General features: G+C 37.9%; 1 protein-coding gene across 1 annotated transcript; it reads right to left on the bottom strand.

Annotated features, from left to right (window-relative positions):
• Nucleotides 1-571: 571 nt before the first annotated feature.
• Nucleotides 572-24,745, bottom strand: LOC105390644. The gene is made up of 6 exons (XM_048626984.1): nucleotides 24,419-24,745; nucleotides 17,971-18,137; nucleotides 15,125-15,308; nucleotides 4,135-4,274; nucleotides 1,944-2,163; nucleotides 572-1,269 (listed from the first exon to the last, which is right to left on the bottom strand). The coding sequence occupies exons 1-6, from the start codon at nucleotides 24,447-24,449 to the stop codon at nucleotides 1,184-1,186; spliced, it is 828 nt and encodes a 275-aa protein (XP_048482941.1). The 5' UTR covers nucleotides 24,450-24,745; the 3' UTR covers nucleotides 572-1,183.

Here is a 24,745-nt window from a genome sequence, read left to right as displayed (position 1 = left end):
TAATTAAACTACTATAACATTATTACTTATATAAAAGCAGATACCTACAACGTGTCAGCGACAGTGTAAATTATTATTAGACGCCCTATTGGCTCCGAGGATCCTATTCTATTCTCTGTGGGTACCTGCACCTGGCTCTCTCGAGTGGAACCTTTGTGCATATCCCCAAGGTCTGAACTGCCTTACTCCGAGGATACTAATGCATGAAATATGAAAGGGTGCCTGCTGAAAATCAGCGCTGCAGTTACATTTCTGTACGTGTAGCATATGCTGAGCTCCGGGCCTTTTTGGAGCTGCGCTGGTGCACCACCGAAAACAGACTGGCCATGCTGGGTATTCTGTTTCTTGTTTTGTCCTGTTGTTTTGTGTTTACTTACAGGTAAATTCTATTTCTGTGTATTTGTTATATTGGTAACGAGAATTCGAAAAAAATAGGTTGGAGATTTTATATCTTCTCTTCATAACCTGCCATTAGGTACTAAGTCTAATAATCTTATACAAAACATCCATCATGAGTTTGAAGATATTTTTTATAAGATAAGAAAAACCCCGTAATAATATATTTATATTTTTATTTACAATTTTTACATCGTTATGTGTATTAGAACATAGCATGCTAATGGACTTGAAATTAAAGTTATTAATCGTATATACACATTGAATTCTAATATTCTTCTAAATATTAAAACACAGCCATAGATCGTTTATTTAAGAAAAGTGCATCGAAGAAAAGATTGGACTTACCTAAAATATTTACATATCCTTGGATAATATCTAAAATTGCACCTTAAGTTTAATACATTACTATTATACTTACCTAAATATGTATCATATTAAAATAACACGTTATTAAACAATCTTTATCGCTTACAAACACCTAATTACATAAAAGTATGTAAGTATTTATATTTCGATAAATAGGTAATTATATCTGCACGACGCATTTTCACCCAAAACTAAGAAATAACGCAACTTTTAAAACTTTTGCTAACTTTAGGCATTCCCACTCTAGTCTGTCAATACATAATTTAAACATTTATCGCTACATTCATTTAATAATATAATTTATTTTCTTAATTAAGTATATTAATTATCTATTTGTTTACGTGTATTACAATTCTATCTTCGCATATCATTACATTTAGGTACTTCTAATATCACCGCCCACAATACCCAACTGTCCTCATAAGCTCATGTACCTGTATATTTCCATAAATGTCCAAATTAACGACAACTTTAATAAATGTAGGCTTAGGACTGATGATTGACCTGTAACAAAGATAAATTATAAGTAAGTATTAATTATTAATGTTTTTATGAATTAGTTACATACATCGAGTGGAGATACGAAAAATCAAGCGTAGCGTGGAACACCCTGGACTGATAACCTTAGAGAGGTTATCAGTACTGGGCATATGCCATATCATGTCAGCTATCTATCGTCCACCAACCCGCACTAGGCCAGCGTGATGGACTAGGTCTAAACCCTTCCTTCAATTGAAGGAGACCCGTGCCCCAGCAGTGAGGACGTGATGGGTCGGATGATCAGCTATCTAACGACGTCTTTGTAGCGGCCCGAAGATTACTCCAGTCACCTGGGGCCCTACCACGATCGCAAAATATGTGATGTAATTAGTGTCAAATTCAATACATTTTAAATCCGGAAATGGTTGTCATAACAAGTTCGCGATATTATACTCTGTCCATTATATTATTGTTTTTTTGACATTCGAAATCCTGGTGACTGCAATTCAATTCAATTTTTGTTTTTGTGGCTCTCTGACTGTGTGTGACTAACACTGTCAATTCCGCCAATAACATGTGTTGGAGATTGCACGCTGGTGACTGCAAAGGAAAACCACTTTACTTACCAGACATAAGGAAACGTCAAAAATACAATAACATAGTGGAAGCTTTATAACCACTTTTAAACAACCCCGTACCTCGATTAGCGACATATTTGTCAGGATGCGTGTGCGAGTGCACTGTGATGAGCACAGAGGAGTCCCGCAGCAGTGGCGGCTCCAGCGGCAGCTCGGCCTCGCAGGTAACGCGCAAGGCCCCACTGCCACGCGCCGGCGCTGTGACGCGGAGCACCCGCCAGGACGCTCGGAGCCCGCCCTCTCGTGGCGAGCTTACTACTGCTTGCTCCCATGGCTCCGGCTGGTAAAGACAACAATATTTAATTACTAGCTGTACTCGCGAGCTTCGCTTCGCCTTAAAAAGTTTTCCCGTGGGAATACCGGGATAAAAAGTAGCCTATGTGTTAATCCAAGATGTAAACTCAAACTAACCAAATTTCATTACAAACGGTTCAGCCGTTTTGACTTGAATAAAAAACTTTCGCCTTTATAATACTACATATTAGTAGGATTCTTCATAGCACCAAGGTGGACTTAATGCTAAAAATATTTTCCATTAGTCCTACTACTCCTACTGGTACTTACTTACAGGAAAATCAGTAAGTAAATAGTTTTCAAAAAAGCAAACAATTAGTTTTTTACTTATTTCATTGATTATTCATAATTTTAATTAAGTTATACACTAAATATGCAATTAAAACCTTTATACATAATTCATAATAATAACACACAATGTATACTATACTTCTTATATACACGATAATGTAATTTGGGTACAAGAAATTGCTATCTATTTATCGGACTTGCCGATGTAGTGAGTACGGGTAAGACGTTGCGAGAAGGAGCTTTTCTAATGGGTTGTGGTAGTTTGAATAAACGTAGAAAAGTTTCTGCTTTCTCGCATCAATAGAGTGTAAAACTACCATGAAACTTTTAAATAAAAGTTTTTGTCTTCTTAGCCAAATGTGCTAAAGGTTAAATGAGGGTAGTCAAGTTCGCTTCGATCGCAAGGTCTATTTAGCCATCAACAAGATAATTTAAATTAGGACTCGTGTCCAGTAACTTTTCCAGGCTGCATCAATAATGTTTTCATTACAATAATTACTTCGGGTAGCTAAATATCCAAACAAATACTTAATTCTGCTGTCAAACCTGCATCGTTAATCTTCACTAAACGGTTACGGCTGGCTTAAAATCCTGAATTGTGAGACCGTTAAATGGACTTAAAGATTTATAGAACCATTGTGATTTTATTTTAATCAAAATAAATTGAAATACCTAACTACCTACTTGTCCACATTTCATAGGGTATAACTTAAAGTGAATAGTGGCGCTAAGATGATGATTATATATGCTATTACCAAAATCTCTAGGGTTTCATTTCGCAAAACCGAATCAGACTATCAACAAAGTAGACAAAGGATACTCATCAGAATCTTAGTGTAAGATACCACACAAATAATTCAACCCTTACGATCCACGAATCAAGAACTACATATTAAGTTTAGAGAGACAGTCAGACGAATCCGCCACTGTACTACTCGAATTGATTAGACCTCTCAATCAAGATTATGATGAGTAGTTGGATTGAACTCGCTATTCGATTACTACCGCAGTGTTGACTATTCAAATCGAATTCAGTTTGGGGGCAGCTGTTCGACAAATATCTACATAGTTAACACTGTGGACGGTGTCTATTTGGTATTAGTTTAGGTATTATACCTTTACCTGCTTTCAGAAATTTACTACTTACATTAATTAATTGGGTTAATTAAGTATAAACCTTTAAAAATAGAAGGTAACGAGGCAGCTAATTAATTTTATTAAAACATTAATTTTGTTGTATTATTAAGTACTTCCATAATAATCATAAGAGAATACGGTGCTAAAGATTCGCACTGATAACTCATTTTTGAGATATTTAGGTATTATACTTGTCCACCAATCGAAAGTTGGCTGGAAGAAATTTCCTAGTTTGTAAGCCTGATTTGTATAATAATTATGACTGTTTTGTGTTATAATAAATTATACCTAATTACATAAATAAATAACACCATAAGTCCATAACTCTATCTCGTTGCAGTCAACTCACCAATTGCATGAAAGCTTTCGTTGTAAAGCTAGAATAACCCCAATAACTACACGCACGGGCAATGAAAATGTTCCACATGCCATTAACGTTCCATTTATTACGTTACTAGAACATACTTATTGCTTGGAACTTTTACTGGAACATTTTATTGCTTGCGATTGTAGGTATACACAAGTTTACCTTCTGCAGTTCCCCATCAATGTACCAGTTGATGTTGGACGGTGGTAGCGAGTAGTCGGAGGAGCAGTTCAGCATCAGCTGGTCGCCCGGCCGCACCAGCGGCGGCGCTCCGGATATCACGGGCGCGCGGTCGCCCATCGCTGGGGGGTAGAATAAAATATCATTTTATTGGTCACTAAAGCCTGTTACTAAATTGACAAATTGTGAACGGTTCATCAACAGTCGATTGTCTATTTTCTATGTTCTATTGGCAGGACAATTGACTGTTGATGAACCGTTCAGAATCTGTCAATTTAGTACTTACCTAAGATTAATTCAGACTTTACAAAAAGTAAACCCTACAAAAAATACTTATAAACTAGGAGCAATGAACAATACCTAGGTGGCCTGATCGCTGAGAGCGATCTCTAACAGGTAACCTGGGATGAGGTTTATGTCTTGTCAGGGTGAGGCCTCTTTGATGCGTTCGCATGCGTCCGATGTTCGATGCGGCAACTACTCAACGCAACGCACTAATAGGGCCTCGCCCTGAACACTTTAAAACTACTTATACAGAGTGTTGCCAAAGTAATATAGTAAGCCAAAAGAGGGTGACTACGGGGTCATGAGTCATGTCATTCTGAACAACTTTTATTCTACGAATATTGTAAATTCGTTAAAATAACAAAATTCTACGGAGAAACCTGTAATAATTGCTTTTCGCTACTTCTAGATCATGATTTTATCGGCTTCTTCGTCGACTTCTAAACTTAATAAACTTTCTAAACTGTGTTTATTTATAGTCCATTGATTTCAGTATTAACAAAACTTTAAGAAGCTTTTTGTAGGCTTGGTAGTTCCGAAGTTCAAGTTCGATTTAAAATAGGCTCGTTTAATATAACCACATTAATTTGGTGAATAAGATGGAAATAACAGTGTTAACTATCTATAATATCAACATTGAGTATGGGGAGTAATTTGAATAGTTGTGCCAAACAATGGTAACAAATATACCTTTTGCTAAATGTTACGATCCCATGAAACAAAACTTATGAAATAAGTGCTACGGTAACTTATAACACCACTAATCAGAAACAGTCATTTGTACTTTGTCGGCCGAGCATCCTTGCAGTGAGGAACTCGGATCCTTCAGTAACGATTTCACAGGTGTATGCTGCCCTGGTAGCTACGGACACAGACTAAAATATTAGGGTAAACTACCCAATTATTGACACTTTAAGACGAGTCGTCTGCAAAACTGGCCATAAATACGCATAAAATATTAGTATTGTGGTATTTTTTCCGTAGCGGTCTCAGGTGTATATTCATTTATAATATTTTTGACAAAACAATGACCCTATAGTCTTAGTTTTTTATTATCAGCTATAAATTTGAAAGAACCCCTATTTCCCAATTATTGACACGGGTTTTCCAATTTATGACACCTCCTGTACCAATTATTGACATGCTTGATATTAGGTAATAAAAACCGTTTTAAACAGGACTTAAACCTTTGGGAGGGTACCATGGGTCCGGTTCTCTATTTGGTATATCACGGTGATATATTGAAACACCATAAGTGTCACATACCATAAGTCATCAGCTAGTGATCTGACATACCATATATACTGCATCTAATGCTAATGCTAGCAGACTAGTCCCACTGAGTTAGAATGCTTCGTCTCATGATCCCCTGGGCATTTCTCAAAGGTTCCAGCTAGTGCGTCCTGCTCCTGCTGCTGATGCCATATGGTTCAGAAACGTGGTCACAGCTGGGCTAATAGGTCCACCGATGTAAAGTCGTAATGCGGACTGAACTGGTGTAATCAATCCATCAGAGATCCAATGTGAGATGCCAATAGGCCAGCCACCCAAGAAGAAAGACAGTTGGAGTAATCGAGTTCTCGGGTGGAGGTAACGAACAAGCCAGCGTGACATAGCATGCTTTTTGGCCGTCAGGACCGAGGCTGATCTTAGACCTGGTAAGTACTTGCTGGAAGAGAAAGGCCAAAGAAAAAGTGTGGTGTAGCTTTGTCGCATCTTTATTTTGATGAAGAATCATGAATATGCCTCTGGTATCTCCAGTTTATGCTCGCAGAACTACACGTAGCATCCTTGAGGGTTGGCCTGTAGATAAACATGTTCAAGACTAAGGTAATGTCCAGTGTCCCAATCGAAACGAACGATACAGCTGGATATCATTAAATTTTGTGAAACTTAACACTTATCTTGATAATTGTTTACCCGCCGGGTCAGAATCCCAGTTTTAACAGATTAAGAGGTGGATTCAGCTGGGTGGGAAGTGTGCAGGACACTTTTGGCCAGGCAAAATGATGACAGGTGGACGTAGAGCAGTTGGCAGGCCACCTGATAGTCAGACGACTTCAGAGGTTCAGGTTGCAGAAAGGCAGTGAGAAGTGAAGCAGAAAAAGTTTTTTTTCTGCTTCACTTCTCACTGCCACTTTTATGGTAAGCTTCCATAAAAATATTTATCGTTTATGAGCGTAATTATTGACACTTTGCCTATATATAGACATGTCAATAATAGGGAAATAGATTACTGACACTATGTCGATAATTGGATTTCACTGTATTGACACTGTGTCATGAATTGGAAATTCGTGTGGGATAAATGATTAAATAGTGTCAACGTGATCATTATAGGATATACTACCGGAAAAAGCTAAAATATTAGCATGAAAACAAAAAAAAATCCTTCCAATTATTGACCCAATATGTCAATATTAGGAAAATATACCAAAAGTGCTACCTATAATTGACACCACCTAAATCCGAAGTTAAAACCGAAAATAAGTGGTTTTTGAGGTAAGAAATGGAAAAGGAATTTTGTTCCCTTTTCAGTCCAAATAACAAATTTAACCATTTTTTTTAAGAAATACTAGCAAATTTATTCCTAAAGTAGCCACTGTCCTTTGCAAAAAGCGATCCAAGATGGCGGAATGTAAAGAAGCAACGGAGAGGCACGAATTGTCTATGTTTTATTGGTCAGCCATTGCTGTAAAAATGACTGCCGAGTGTTACCATTACAGAATAACTATTACTGCTGCATTCAAAGATAAATATAACTAAATAGAACGAAGCGTTGTCTTGTTTTCTTTATTTATTCTGCGCTGTGTCAATAAATGGAGGGGTGTCAACAATAGGGTAGTTTACTATACGGGCGCCATATCACGAAAAAAATTAAACCTTCCCTTTGTTAAGCCGTACATAACATCACTTACCAGAAACAGTCATGTACTTGGTCTGCCGTGCAATCAAGAACTTGGGTCCCTCCGTGGAGATCTCACACGTGTATGCGGCCCTGGTACCCAGCTATGGGTATCACGCGCGCAAAACTAAATACCTGCCCTTTTTAAGCTAATATCACTTGGTATATATGTCGCAGGCATCTGGTTTAATCTCCTGTTTGATTGAACCGCTAGCCCGTTCATTGGATGACGCTGCTTAGTTGTATGACTAGGCCGAACGTTGATTGCACAAGCGTCACAAAACGTCCAACTAGTTAGCTGACTTAAAATCAGTCAGGTGGTGAATAAAACAAATATGGCGTCTAACAGCTAACAGCTGACACAAAAAGCACCTATATTGTTAGTTTTTTGGAAATAAATTAGCTTTAAAGTGCGTTATTTGTGTTAAAATAGTGTGACAACATGGATTTACCTATTATTACGCCGCGGGCGGATAGTTTCAAAGAAAAAATTGTGGCGTAACTGGACAATTATAAACAACAATATGAAGGTACGTTTATTGTTATTGTTTAGTTAATTTGTGAGATAAGAGCTTTGTAACATATTCTTTCTGTTGACTCATGTCTGGTCATGTTCACCCTAACCAGACATTATAAAGTTGCTATACTATATCCCAATCAACGACTCCGCTGAATGACGTTACAATCAACGACTTGACGAGTTGTCCTTTAGTCATACAACTGGGTACACTACAGAATTTCGAATTACTTTTTTACGAATATGAAAATAACGATTTTCATAATTACGAATTTCGTAGTTCCGAATAATTCACAATCCCGAATTTTAAGTTTCCGAATAGCGAAAATCACGAATAGTATAATAAACGAAATTTTAAACCACAGATTAATTAAAATGACGAAAGTCATATTTCCGAATATTACAATTTCGATGTTTCAAAAGTACGATTATTTATTATATCGAATTGTTAAAATTACGAATTCCGAATTTTTAATATTCCGAAAATACAAATTCCCGAATGTTTTTAGTGAACAAGAAATAGTCATATATTACGAATAGTACGAGTATGTTTATTAACAGCATAATCCGTATACAAACAATATTTTTTAAGCTGTATTATATGAAACGCTCCGCTCCGCTTCGCTGCGCTCCGCTTTGTTTTTCGATATCTATGTGCACCTAACACGCTCCTCCTCGCTTTGCTCGTCGTCGCACCTATCTTTAGGTTTGGGTCCTAAGCTTTTTAAGGTTAACCACCGTAAAAATCCGAGCAATTGTATTGCAATTATTTTAAATGGTACAATCTTATTTACTTTTCCCCAAATCAAAGCATAAACCAAACCATACCGCGATGTAGAATGGTGACGACAGCGCCATCTAGCAAAAATCCATGGGAAACTAAATCTTTTACACAATATATTTTTAAGCTATATTATGTGAAACGCTCCGCTCCGCTTCGCTGCGCTCCGCTTTGTTTTTCGATATCTATGTGCACCTAACACGCTCCTCCTCGCTTTGCTCGTCGTCGCACCTATCTTTTGGTTTTGGTTCTGAAGTTTTAAATACGTTTATTTATTTTTGTCAAATGTAATCAATTTAGTAAAATTAATAATGAAATTATCTTAATTTAAATTAATAATGTAATAAAAATAGAGTAAGTACTGATATTAATTGGTTAAATTAATAAATAATGTATATTTAGTTTTAGAAATGTAATCAATTTAGTAAAGTTAATAATTAATAATGCATCATAATGAATTTAAGCTAATTGATAAAATTTTTATATAGAATGTTAAATTGTAAAATGTTAAACTATATAAAATTAATACTTAAGTCACTTTAGTTTGGAAATAAATGGCATATTATATGATTAATTTTTGTCAAAATCACGAATTATCATATTTCCGATCGGGATTTTAATTTTTCGTGATTTTAATAAATCGGTATTTTATTTTTCGTATATTAAAGTATTCGTATTTTTTCACGTTCGTATATTTAATAATCGTAATAACAATATTCGTGATTATAATATTCGAAATTATAATTATCGTAATTTTTATAATTCGATATTTTAAAAAATCGGTATTGCAATATTTCGTAAATTACATATTCGGAATTATCAAATTCGGAAAAAAGTTTTTCGGAATATTTGGGTGTTCCCCATACAACTGAATAGCGCCATCCAATGAACGGGCTAGTGGTTCAATCAAACAGGAGATTAAACCAGATGCCTGCGACATATATACTATAATAGGATACGCAGGGGCGTATTTACCCTAGGGCTAAAAGGGCTACAGCCCGGGGCGGCAGGCGGTGAAGGGCGGCCCAGGGGCGGCCGGCAGGCCGCCCTTGGACTTTAGGTTGAAGGATTAAAAAAGAACAGAACAATATTTTAGGACGTAAGCCTAGAACGGCCCTGAGCCATCTTTGCAAATGTTGATTTCATGTCTTAAGAAATCAAAGTCTTATCAAAGTATGAAAGCCGTCTTCGTTCTTTTCTGAACTGGTGGAATAGTCTAATTTTTTTTCCGCCTTGGTAGGTATTTTCTTGAAGGAAATCTAAAGTTTTTTTTGGATAACTCAGTCGCCCGCCCTGCACAAGTTTATTTCTAAACGTTCTAAAATGTACTCGTCTATCCAGATTTTTTTTCTTCGGAAGATATAATTTTTTATGCAAATCTATCACCACAATGTTCCTATACATATGTAGGTTGGTAGGTACTCTAAACTTCTTCATCTTTCGTGTCAGTGAACATGCGAATTTTTTAATTTGTCCAGACCAAAACGAAGCAACTTTGATAGCATTCTGGTTGGCCTGGAGTAAGTCTTCCCGAGTTCAGGTGGAAGGGCACAGGGGGCGGAGAGTACATGCTCCATAGTCAGGGGGCGGTACCACAGTCGCATAGGTAGATTGGTACCAACGGTATAGCCCCACTTGCAAAGATTGTCCTTGCAGCAGCCTACCTCTGTTTGCAACCGATTTAGAGTCTTCCAAATGTGCCAGGGGAGACTGATACCGGGAGCAAGTTTTTCCTCAAAAGGTAGGAAAGGACCCTGGGGCTGCTTTTCCTACCAGAGCCTTAGTCTTGCGTTCTGTGGGTTTTAATCAGTTAAGGACACCACACTATTTAGAAACGCTCTTAAGGCGAGAAGGTGCGGCAGTATGTGAGTAAAGTGTATGTCTGTAGTCGCATTCTTGTTTGCCTTTCTCAACAGAACATGCCACTTTTCGCCGTATGCTAGGGGGTGCTATCCCAGCCAGAGAGTAGACCTTGTAGAAAGGTGTCGGTTTGAGGCATCCCATTACTATACGAACTGTGTCGTTAAGAGCAAAATCTACTTCTCTAGCATGCGCGGACCTTGTCCATATCATCACACACACACGCACTCACGCCTTGTACTAATGTACTCCCTTGCGGGGTAGGCAGAGGTGCATTGCTGCACCCACTTTTCGCCAGAGTGTTATGTTAGTCCCAATGTAATAGGGGGCGGGCCTATTGCCATTTTACGGGCACATCCAAGACCTGAGAACAAATATCTGTGTTTAAACAAATATCTGCCCAGCCGGGGATCGAACCCGGGACCATCGGCTCAGTAGTCAGGGTCACTAACCACTATGCCATTCGGTCGTCATGTCCATATCATCATCAGCCAATAATCATCCACTGCTGGACATAGGCCTCTCCCAAGGAGCGCCACAACACTCGGTCCTCGGCCTTCCTCACCCAACCACTACCGGCTCTACCCGCCTAAGGTCTTCAGTCCAGCGGGCAGGAGGGCGTCCCACGCTGCGTTTGCCTGTTCGTGGTTTCCACTCGAGAACTCGTCTACCCCAACGGTTATCGGTTCTTCGGCAGATATGACCAGCCCACTACCACTTCAGCTTGTATATTTTGACAGCTATGTTGGAAACCTTAGTCCTATACGTAGGCTAGGACGGATAACCTCATTTCTGATACGATCCATCAGAGAAACCCCAAGCATAGCTCTCTCCATAGCACGCTGAGCGACTTTAAATCGGTGGACCAGTCCTACCGTCAGTGTCCACGTCTGTGCACCATACGTCATCACTGGCAGGACGCTGTGTCACTCCGGGGTATTTTGGTGACGAGCAGTGCTGGATTTTTTAAGTATGAAAGCCGGCCTTTGTTCTTTTTGAACCGGTGGAATAGTCTATTTTTTTCCGCCTCTGTATTTTTTTATGAAATTTAAAAGAAAAAAAATGTCTTACTCAGTCCCCAAAGTTTAGAAAGAAAGAAAGAAACATTTATTTGACACACTGAACAATAAAAACAGAAACAAAAAGAAAAAAAAGAATAAGGTAACGGGTCCATATATCGCGGTATTCAAAATGGCGTCCTTATTTCGAGTTATATTTATTTTCATGATTATTACTCATTTTAATAGGTTTGGATACTCTAAAATTACATTTAATCGTTCATTATCTTTAACTGAAACTACTTGATGTAGTAAATATGTTTAAAATTGCCTAAAATTACTAAAAACTCATGTAATGTGCCGTGAGGGCGACGCCGCCATGTTTTTCATACAAACGCGACTCGGCTTACGTAAGGCCAGCCATATTTAATAATTGTGTTTTTTAATATTTATACGACGTTCAACTTTGTAAATAGTTTATATTTAGTTTATTATATTCTTATACTTACATTAAATTTAAATTTTAACTCTTTTTAAACTAATTTAACCCCTTTAAACTCAAAAACAAAATACCTCGGTATAAGGGCCTGATTTTTATACGTTGTTCCTAACTCCGAGTTACCCTCGGTATAAGGAAAAATACTTTGTCATGATTTTTAGCTTATAACTTTACAAATAATAACATTTGAAGTATATGCTTGATTACATAATAATAATGATGAACGTGACAAGCTTATAACCTAATTCGGCGGTACAAAATATCCTCTAGGAATCTTAATATGACACGATAATTGTTGACCCAAAAATCATGGTTACATAGAAAACCTTAACTTAGTATGTATATTTGAAATGATAAAAAAACAGTGTTATTTCATCGCTATTAACGTAAGTGATACATAATTTTACCAATATTTTATGTATGATTTGAGTAACAAATCTATGTTGTTTCTAAATCGATAATTTGATAACTCGGAATATGGATTATTAAAATACTTGCTGAACCCCTAACATGGAGTATGACATTTTACATAGGTAGGTACCTCGGAAATCGGAATATGACTACATCACACCTTCGCAGTGTCATCCGATGCCGTCATCAAACCATAAAATCAAGATGAATTAGCGACTTTCTTCCTAAATATAAAAGGGGTGTGGATAGATATGCCTGACTTTACGAAACTACTACTAGATACTACCTACTTATTACTCTTTATAAAAGAAGAAAGAAAGAAATTTGTAGACGTAAAACTTTATTTGGGTGAATAAAATAACACACACGACCGTGGAGTTTTTATAACACTTATATACACAATTGCCTAATTTCATTTCTGTATTTTATTTCCATTATCCTTCTACTTCGAGGTCTGATGGCCGTTGTAATATTGTTATCCCAGAATTCCCAGATAAATGAATGTCCTGTATACTGCATTTCATGTTTGGTTAAGGGATCTGGTTGATTTTTTCATTTTCTTGTTGTTGTCACTGAAAAATAAAGTAAGTAGGTAAATTGTATGGATAGTTGACAGAATTAAGCTTATCCTTATAAGTTGGTACCCATTTTCACAAAACTTAGTGAGTTTAGAAACGAAAACGCTAGAACAAAAACCTAGGTTAGTAACTAAACTGATGCCAAATTACTGATAAAAACATAAAAATATTTCCATTTTACGTAATTTCCTAAAATAATTCGCACACAAGCTTACCTTATCGATTTTCCAATTGCATATTGCAAATACAAACATAATAATTTAATAAAAGATGTTTGTTTTCTAATGTAAAGACTTAACAAAAATACTTTCAAAGAATAGCGGCAAACTTTTCGGCGGAAAATTGAACATGGCGCCGGCGCGCCTCCAGTCCAGCGCGCATGCGCCATAGAGATGTACCTAGTGCAATGTTCCTTGCTTCCGACCTATGCTTGAATGAAAAAATAATCGATGCTGGATCGATTCCTGGGTAGATACTTTTATTATAATCATATTCGTTTATGGTAAATACATTAGGTACTCATCGGAAATTAGTACTGATAAGGTATTTGGCTTTTGTAAGTATTCGATACTTTTCCTCATCCCTTACACATCTACTTTTATTACGTATCATCAACTTTTAAACATTTAAGTAAGAACATAAAATATCGTGGAAAAATTTTAGACCTTACTTAGATAAAAACTATAGTAAAAAATGTTTAAATCATTCGAGTTCAATAATCGATTATATTCGATTACTGTCACTATTTCATCAATTTACCCCATCTCTACTCTATTTTTTTTTAATCGCTTGGAAAAGTCCATAGAACATCATAGAAGCATTATGAATATTTTTTCTAGCCAATGTTACCAGTTGCAATAATGAATTATGAAAATGTTACATAAATAATAGAAATTATCACGAAAACCAATATAAATGGAGAGTATTTAATTCTTTTCATTATTTTCAACTACTATTTAGAATAATTAAATTTATTTGGAGTACTTTAGGGTTAAAAAAGTATATCGATATTTTAGATTGTAATTTCCTTATGTTCATGGCCACACTCATGGAGCCACTGACAGGACTAACTCGGAATATGGAACAGGCTACCTCGGTATATGGAAGAAACCATAATCCTACCTCGGTATAAGGGCAAATCGACATGTGTAATAAATTATATTTTTTTAAGTATAATTAATGTGTTATCAATGAATCTGTGTTAAGAAATATAAAATTTAACGTATATTCTTACAGAAGACAATATTTCACATCAATATTGATGGTTACAAATGCTTATTTTTCTTACTTACTTTCAAATGTTGTTATTTACCTCGGAATATGGACCCGTTACCTTACTACAAAAAATATATATGAAAAAACAGAAAATAATACAATATAAACAAACAAGGTTGCTGTCCAGAACGTCAAAAAGGCACCAGCTCAGCGTGTGCTGTGGCCAGAGAGGCCACAGCGCTGGTTTTCAGCTGGCCCTTAGTGTTGTGACCTCAGTCACGAACGCGAGGTATATTAATTAGGATCGGTTGTACATTAAGTAAAATATATACATTTATAAATAATAAGACGCATAATACTAAGTTTATTAATAAACGATAAATAATAGAATAGGTACAATATAAATGCATAACATAATATGATAAGAGTTTAAATAAAAGTACGTCAGTATAGTAAGTAGGTAGCCGGTCCGGATATATAATACATTATATACCTATATTATGTAGGTGGGTATAAGCTATTATGAAACGGCAACCACAGCCTGCAGCGGCGTAAAATATTTTTTTCAGTATCCGGGCGCGACCCGTTCAGTGCGCCCGCGTCATCCCGCCAGCCGTGCGTAGATAACGGGACGAGGCGGCGACCGCGCACCCACGCCCGGATACCGAGCACCCTACGAACAGCTAGCAACAACCAACATTAAACATTTATTTGTAAACGTTCTGGTTATTATACATATGTAGGTCGATAGGTACTATACACTTTTTGTTTTCTTTCAATCCTTGATGGGGCGGAAAACTACAGGAGCCCAGGGCGCACAATCTTTAAATACGCCCCTGAGGATACGGTAAATGGCGTGACATGATGCACAAAGCCGACTCTAAATAAGGAAAAGTAGGAATAAGAAGACGAATATTACTTACCAGAAACAGTCATGTACTTGGTCTGCCGTGCAATCAGGAACTTGGGTCCCTCAGTGGAGATCTCACAAGTGTATGCGGCCCTGGTAGCCACGGGGGGCGGCATGACGCGCACGGCGCACCACTCCGCCGCACACTCGCCGCTCTGCACCATGATGCCGGATACGTTGAACAGACGGATCGGCGGCTGTTGGCATTATGCTGAGTGAGAAACCTTTTGCTAACATGATAGATATATAATTATGTTGCTTGTCTATATCTGAACGTCTCTGCACCATGATGCCGGACACGTTGAACAGACGGATCGGCGGCTGTTGGGGTTGTAATAGTGTTAGCATTATGCTGAGTGAGAATCCTTTTGCTAACATTGTAATACACATGTTGCTTGTCTATATCTGAACGTCCCTGCACCATGATGCCGGACACGTTGAACAGACGGATCGGGGGCTGTTGGGGGGAATTATAGTCATAGCATTATGCTGAGTGAGAAACCTTTTGCTAACATGATAGATATTGAATTATGTTGCTTATCTATATCTGAACGTCTCTGCACCATGATGCCGGACACGTTGAACAGACGGATTGGGGGCTGTTGGGGGGAATTATAGTCATAGCATTATGCTGAGTCAGAAACGTTTTCATAATAAGATAAATATACATGTTGCTTGTCTATATCTGAACGTCTCTGCACCATGATACCGGACACGTTGAACAGACGGATTGGGGGCTGTTAGGGTTGTAATAGTCTTGGCATTATGCTGAGTCAGAAACCTTTTGCTAACGTGATGAATACGCATGTTGCTTGTCTATATGTGAACGTCTCGGCACCATGATGCCTGACACGTTGAACAGGCGGATCGGGGGCTGTTAGGGTTGTAATAGTCTTGGCATTATGCTGAGTCAGAAACATTTTGCTAACGTGATGAATACGCATGTAGATTGACTATATATTAACTCTTACTGTATGTCTGTTATATTAGTATAATGTCTTGTGTTTATCATTATCTAATACCTGTCCAGTGTACATACAATATATACATAGGTGGTATAGGAAAGGATATAGTTGATACGTTAAACTATGTAGTTACACACAGAACAACAATAGAAGTGCGAGCGAGAAACCCGATACACTTGTAAGTGCAAGGGTAATTCGGATGGTAATATTTATGAGTCGTGTGTACTTTTAATTGTTTCAATTGAAGTAAGTAAGTACTCTGTTGTGGGGAAGTCGCAGATCTGCATTGCAGCTCCCACTTCGTGAGATAATACGATGCATTGCTACTATTTTCCTGAGCGTGAACCTTTCATTTCTCCCAGTGCCCAACATCTTACAATGATAACGTTATATTGAATTATGTTGTATTGATAGGTGTGTAGTGTGTCAGACTAACAGATAGAAGGTATAGGTATGTATACCATTCATAAGCCCACACTTCATGGGGTTAAAACATAAGTATAGTGCCACAAACTTATCTGTTCCGGTGACAGCGAACTAAATTGATCCATATCTCATTACTTACTAATGAATTGTATATTTTAAAACATTACATGGGTTTATTAACACCGCAAGAGCGAAATAACAATACAAGCAAACGTAAAATCTTATAGAATTAAGAAATATTAGAGATTTATTTGAGCTGTCACCGGAACAGATAAGTTTGTGGCACTATAGCAATTTTTTAATCACTGCCTGTAAAGGGGTTAAGCCTTTGTAGGTAGTAGGGACTTGTGATTGGTCCAATTCGTCTTTAACCTCCATGTATTTTAGGTAACCTATTCTATTTCGATTAATTTTCATAATGTAGGCCGTTGGGGTCAGCCTAACAACCTACTTACTTGACACAGCCTTTGCATCGGGGAATTCAATATAAATTAATATTTTATTTTAGACATGACATTCTTCTGGGAATTTTAACTGTTTCTGTGTCATGCAATTAGGCTATGCTAATTTAATTCCTAGTTATCTTCTTTTTTTCGTTTTATTAGGTTAGTTCAGGTCTACGAATATGAATAAGTAATAAAATTTGAAGCGTCCGTAGTGGAGCGGGCCTCGGTGATCGTAACTGATCGCTGAGGTAAAGCAACAACTGACACGGTCAGCCATTGGATGGGTGACCAATTTCAAGTGGTGCTTTTCTGGACGCTTCCGTGCTTCGGACGGCACGTTAAGCCGTGGGTCCCGGTTGCTGCTTCGGCAGCAGTCGTTAAGCCTAGTCAGAGGCCTTCGGGCGGCTTGAAAACATCTGACAGTCGGGTTGCCCACTTACCCGACAACTCTCTCAGCACAAGCTTGCTTGTGTTGGGGTCCACCAACCCGCACTTGGCCAGCGTGGTGGACTAGGCCTAAAACCCTTCCTTCATTGGAAGGAGACCCGTGCCCCAGCAGTGGGGACGTAATGGGTCGTGATGATTCATGCATATACATACATATTAATGCAGTTTTTAAATATAGGTAAAAAGGTATTAAACCTAATAAATTCAAAGTATAATTACTAGAGCTGTAGCTTGTCTGGGTAAACTAGTTGTTAATTGTCGTTTAAGATAGCAATAAAATGACATAAGTGGACGTTTGCAAGTGTGTAAACTAGTGCTACAAGCATACTTCTGCAAGATTATCATTAATTATTTGCAGTAGTCGGGTTCTGCAATTTTACTGATGCTAAGCGGGGTCTACACTAGCATTAAATATTTCAGAAGTTATCTTCTGCTAGTTTTTCATATAATAAGTACCTATTAAAGTAGGTATGCTTGTCACATCTTTTACACCAATGCACAAGTCACCCTCTCCATTTTTATTTCCAGATGTAACCACCGCTAGACAGATTTATCTTCTGTTTCCTCACACCCACCTTCTGCGAGGGGTTATACCGGAAGATCTCGTTCATGTCTCGGTACCACTTGACGGAGTGCAGCCGGTGCTCGTCCATGGTGAAGTGACAGCTGAGCTCGGCGGCCCGGCGAGGGTCCGCGTGAAGGGGGACCAGGAGCTGCGTGATCTCGTATGCTGATGTTATAGCTGTAAGGGGAATTTTTGAGGTTATTGTTTTGTTTTGTGCCAGTATTGTAGAACTTACAAAGGGTTCGTTGATAGAGAGCGTCCATCTATCGGTATCGTACATCATCAACATCAGGTATCGCATACAACGGATTTCATAAAGGTATGGAGAAATGGCGTTGGTAATGCTCGTGAAGTGGACGCACTTTATGTGAATTTCTATACAAAGAATACTGAATGCGATGCGTCCGTTGTGTACGATGCAGAAAGGTGGACTTACCTTAAATTGATTATTGAAGGTTAACGCTTTGCAAGCTGCTTGTAAAACGACAGTCCTATAAATTCAGGGGTTAACAGTTTTATAAACTGAGTAGAGTAATAGAGAAGATGGTCGTGAAGTGGCGCGGGTCGGCGTGCAAGGGCACTAAGAGCTGCGTGATCTCGTAGGCTGATGGCTGAATAAATACATTATAATCGCCCGATAGTGCTAGAGCAGAAGTAGGATTTTTACTAATACTAATAAAATTTAAGTACGTATAATAATGTCGGGACATCCCCCACACGAAATTAGACCACGATCTATGCACAGCCGTCATTACTTTGAGTGTCATGAACCACGTAACAAATTATAAAAGATTTTTTTTGTTACCGAACTAACCAGTAAAACTGGGTGAAGCTTATACATTTTTGTTCGCAGTTATCAAAAACTAGCACATAAAAATATAAATGCGACAGTTTTGACAGATAGCAATGCATTCACATGCGTCGTAATCCGAAAACAAATCCATTATTTACAATATAGCTGTCCGCTGGTACTTTTTCAGGCGCAATTTAAAGCTCCATATTTTTTATTGTGAGTCAGCGAGGCACACAATATGGTGGTTATAAATTGTATCCGTTTTGAGCGTGGTTAATTTAGCGTTGTGTACTATTAATTATGAATACTATTATTCTACAAAATACTAACTATAGTTAACTATAGGTTGGTCTAGAGTCTGTGAATCATGAAATTTTCAGATCACATGTTATTTAGATACTTAGTAAGTACTTATGTAAAATGCAAACGCACATCCCGTAATAATATCCACTGCAGGATATGAGCCTCCAAAATTGTAGCGTTATTGTTATAATCTCCACACTTGGCAGGCTGGTTGGAGATAGATTAGCTTGGTTTACAAATTACGTTCACAGTTATGTAAAAACGTGACGGTTTTCATTACGTTTTTACAGAACCTACTAGGCTGGCGTTTGGCCCTCGGCCAATGAAGGCGGCAGATTCACTGGCTGATGATCTGCTAACGACCCGTTTTATGTCCATCGCACTATTACATACTGTCTATGCCATCGGTCACTGTTTGCAAACTAGCTATGTATACAGTCGGAGTAGCTTTTAGTGGATCAGTGAGGGGGGAATTGATTTCTAAATACCGAAATGCAGGGCTTTTTGTGTACTTCTGTGTATTACAATAACTGACTATTACAATAGGTACTCTCAAGCAATGGAACAGTTCTCTTTCTAATTGCTTACGAATGTTTTTTTTTAAATGATCATCATCAGTCCGTGATCGTCCATTACTGGACATAGGCCTATGTCGAGCAGCAACGGAAGATAGAGTGTTGTGGTACTCCTTGTCAGATAGACACATGACCTGTATTCTATTCTATTCTATTATATTCTCTGTGGGGGTGTAAGTACCTGCATCTGGCTCTCTCGAGTGGAACCTTTGTGCATATCCCCAAGGTCTAAACTGCCTTCCTAAGCTTGGACCATTTCCCACCACGCTGGTCCACTGCGGGTTGGTGGGTTCACATTTCTAGATGTGCTAAATCTAGATATGCAGGTTTCCTCACGATGTTTTCCTTCACCGTAAGAGCGATGGTATACATTGTACTTAAGTTAAAAGAAGTCATTGGTACATGTCAGCGCCGGGATTCGATCCCGCATCTCTTGCGTGAGAAGCGGGCGCTTACCCGACTGAGCTACCACCGCAGACCTGTATTTTTAAACACAATAAAATTCATCTACAATTTTATTTAGCATTCATAATGCGGATACAGTGTGTCTCATAATCATAAATCACATCATAATGTCGAAATTTTCAAAGTCACCTCTTTGTCCTGTATATTACCTTCGTTGAAACTAATTAACTACTCACAGTCAACTAGACAGTAGGTATTCATTAAGGCTCGGATCCCTTTGAGACCTTTTTGTTCGGCTGGAATTGTTCATTTTACCTATATTAAAAGCTATATAGTCTTTCGTTACAACCCAAATAATATTTCAATAGAAGTTATTGTTCTCAAGGGGAACGTAATTCAATTTAATTTAAGGACACAAGAGCGTGTAACCTTGAATATATCTACCATTTATATGGAAACAACAATGTAATCCATAGAGCGAAATATGAAATATAAACGAAATAGCTTTAACAATAGATGTTATAAATTATTGGTAAGCGAAGAATTTATTTAGCCGGCGCCCCACTGAAAAGAGGCTGGTTATAAAACACTTCTATATAAATATATCGTCTAGTAATACGTATATCGTTAAATGAACGAGACGAATCGCGCCGTATATCGAAGTCGTTGCCTGCAGGCGTGGATACGGCCCACCAATGGGCGTCATTTCAATCGCGCCAGCACTCAAATCTTGTGCCACAGTCATTTCAAAGCAGTTTGAATAGTGCAGCAGTAAAAATTATTGCCACAGTAAAGTTCAGATGGCGACTGGAAGCTAGCCAAGCTATCGTCAAGGCATCGGTTTTATAGCGAAAAATACTAAGACTAACCGAATGACGGATATTGTATTTTTATGTCCTAATTCCGTCATGTGAAATATTAGACATTTTAAGTTAGGTTGGAGATTGGTTGGAGATACTAAGCAAACATACAGAGTAGAAATGGCCTGTTCTATTGTGTAGTATGTTGTGTCCACAGTCTGACTTTGACTGTGGCAAATAAGTTTTTAATAATAAAGTATTTGGTAAGAGGATGGATGATGCAACAGATATTTTAACTCTCGGTCGGGGGTTCATGGGTCTAACAGACATGACGTTACCCACCTCAGTCATAGGCTAGAACTAATGAAGTTAGTCCACAAAGCAACTTAGATCTACTTTGGAAAATTTAATGGACATATAATCTAATATTAATGGAGCGAGGAGGCAAAGACCCTAACCAGGACGATTGGCTGCAGCTGAATATACCTAACATGTACTAAATTGTAATCAAACTCCTTATATATTTGATCGTATGTATATCAAATTTACTGGTTGTACCAACAGGACCTCAAGTTGAAACAATGCGCTCTGTTCGCTGCATAGCGGCGGATATAAATCAAATAATAAAAGTTTTATAGAACGCCTCCCAGTTCTAGCAAGATTTAATATGAACTATTGCTCCTTTATGTGATACTGATGGCCTCCTCGTCGTATCCGACGACAGCGACCCTGTCTATCTTCTCGCATGTGCTCTGATGTGGCTGGAGAATCCGAACTTGTTTTTAAACACCCGCTCCTTTATGTACACTATCATTATATTGTTGCTACTGCAATGATTATTTACTGTGATGTAGGTAGAGTATATACCTACCTATATAGTTAAATGAAAATAAAAACTTTTTAATTTTGTTTTCACTCGAACTATGCTAGATTTATCTGATAATAGGTAATTTACCTAATATATAAAACTGTATTGACTAAATATTGTTAGTATTCTACTAGTACGACTGAATCACCCCTTTAATTTAGCCTTCCGCGTGTTATTTCTTTATTATAACCGTCGTTGTATTGTAATTTTCGACCCGACAATTAGTTTGTGTGGGGTTGACAGTTATTAGAACGCTTCATTTTACCCTTTCCCTGGCACATTGTCTTGTGTCGAAAGGTAAATGGAACAAAAGGTACTAATACCTGAGTAGCTTCCCACCTTATGCCGTGTGTATATTTTGATAATTTGGGTACTTGATCAAAAGGAAAGGTTCTAGTTTACATCTGCCAAACACAACACCTTATACCATTCACATTAAATTTCATTGAAGGTATCGGTTTCGTACGTATCGGACCAAACGGATTTTCCACTCACAGCTTTAGTAGGTACTTCCAACATACTTTCCTACATGACAATTCTAACCTTCTGGCTTACTTCACACCGGCCTGAATGGTTAAATCTCTTAGGTAAAGGTTGCTTATGTGAATTTTACGTTTAGGTTTTGTGCCTGTATTGCAATAAACTTTTAACTAAATCCGTTCTGTATTTGCGAGAAATGTAAACAAACACTTTCGCATTTATAATACTTTAATTGTTTCTAATAAATGTAGAAAAATATAGAATTATTGTTTTTGTACTTAAATATCAATAAATATTCTCTTCCAGGCACCAACGTTTAGATAAATACATTCTAAGAAAATAAAAAAACAAGTACAACTTGTAATACACTTTTTCCGAGGTGCAAAGTTACTGTAGTGGAGTTGTAAAATAAAACTTGGCGAGCTGCCAGCCGCCCTGAGTTGTCAAGAAACGACAAACTTCATTTAATTTTGCTGACAATTGACAACATTTAAATGAAAATTAATTGGAAGACGTCGTCGTCAGCGCTGGTTGACGACAGTTTAAGGTAATGCAATGAGCAGCCAACTTTATATTCAACCAAGTACCTAGCAAGAAGAGCCAAATTAGGAGTTTCCGAAACCGACGTGCGTGTATGAAGAGACTTATGAATGTGGAGGAAGCGAAAGAAGTATGTCAGGATCGTGGCACGTGGAGATCCATAGTCTCTGCCTACACCTCTGGAAGACAGGCGTGAGTATTATATGTATGTATGTCAGTACCTAGCATATTTACAGGAAGTCAGCGGTGGTAACTCAGTCGGGTAAGCACCCGCTTCTCAAGATGGGGATTCGAATCCCGGCGCGGCGCTGACATGCACCAATGCGTTGAGTAAGTGCCTACAATGTATACCATCGATCTTACGGTGATGGAAAACATCGTGAGGAAACCTGCACATATAGATTTAGATGTGTACCCTAATAAGTGCATTGTGCTCATTCCAAGACGGCGATACGGCTTGCGACCTATCACGTGAGTACAAATGTACATTCAGTGAAAAGCAGGTGACTCGCTTGCGAGTAATGTCCGACTACCCTTTCGGGTATTACAGTCGTGAGCATATGTATGTAGGTATTTATAAAAGGTAATACTTGCTGCGCGATGTGAGTGAGCGCGATACAAAACTCTTGTCACGTCTTAAATGCGCCCCGTACTAGCCCTCCTGAAGTAGCCTATACAGGGTACAAGTGGTATACATTCCAATAGGGAGTGACTCATGGGATCAACATGAACAATTTGTGTTCTACAGCGAGTTTTGGAATAAAAAAGTGATCGTCGTAGTAAAATATCACGTGACCGACTAAGTTTCTGAACACCCCCTGAAACACCCTTGTTCGGCCTAGTATACACCACTATTACAACGAACCTCCTGTATACACTACATATCAAGAACTATATCGGTGAAATGTAAATTCAAATTCAAATTCAAATTCAAATTCAAATTCAAATTCAAATTCAAATTCAAATGGTTTAATCGACGTAAAATTTTACAATTATTTGTCGATAGTCATCTACCACCATTTCACAAAGGCCCCGTCATTGAGAAGGAAAGAAATGGCGAAAGAAACTCCTCGAGCATCTTTTCAACTTTTCCTTATAATCTATTACAATTTTTACTTATATCTAGTACCTACAATTTTACTTAAGTACCAATATCCATTTCACTTTTTCAATAACCTTAGCTGAGGTGGACAAGACCACGCGTTTTTGTCGTTTGTATGTTTATAAATATGTAAATCCGTGGCTGGATGAGGAAGGCCGAGGACTGAGTGTTGTGGAGCTCCTTGGGAGAGGCCTATGTCCAGCAGCAGATGATTATTGGCTGATGATGATAAATAAATTCGTGTGTGAAAAACAATGCTGGTTTCGGCTTAGTATACCCTTTTTGCAACAGCCTGTATACTTATTATACAGACGTTTTTTTTCTTTTTAATTGATTACTTTTCGTCACATCCATGGGACTGGCATACTCTGTATGCGATATCTGATAAGTTAAATGCTGATGAAGAAAGCAACAAAAATAAAAGTTTGTTTAAATATTAACTTTTATTTCTTTTAAGTTTTTGACCTTTGATAAACAATATACGAACAATATGAAGAGTAAAGGGATTGATATTTTAACTTGTACATTATTAAAATGTGCTCTATAATATTTGTGTAAAAGATTCGAAAAGTTTTCGATCGAAGCAACTTACCAAACAGCAACAAAATACATAAAAACTTCATTTTGAGCAACGTCTTTCAACACATTCCTTGATTTAGTTTTTACGTAGTACCAACTTAATTTCCACAGTTCACTTTTGCCAGTAAACTATTTTAGTTCACATTCTTAAGTCAACCTTTACAATAAAATTAAACTACAGTCTCACAATCTCTTATTACTTAAATCGTAGCGCACAATTCGGGGTTACCAACCGGCGAACGGTTCCGTAGTTCATTTTGCCAGAGCCCGGCGCGTGTGCTGGGTTGCTCTCCGCGGGAACCACTGGCAAGCGTCCTTGATTCTCCGTGAGGGCAGCCGC

Source organism: Plutella xylostella, chromosome 17, assembly GCF_932276165.1.
Source record: "Plutella xylostella chromosome 17, ilPluXylo3.1, whole genome shotgun sequence".
NCBI classification, from domain to species: domain Eukaryota; kingdom Metazoa; phylum Arthropoda; class Insecta; order Lepidoptera; family Plutellidae; genus Plutella; species Plutella xylostella.
Note: the sequence above shows the minus strand (reverse complement) of the source record. Positions and strands in the feature narration are given on the sequence as shown.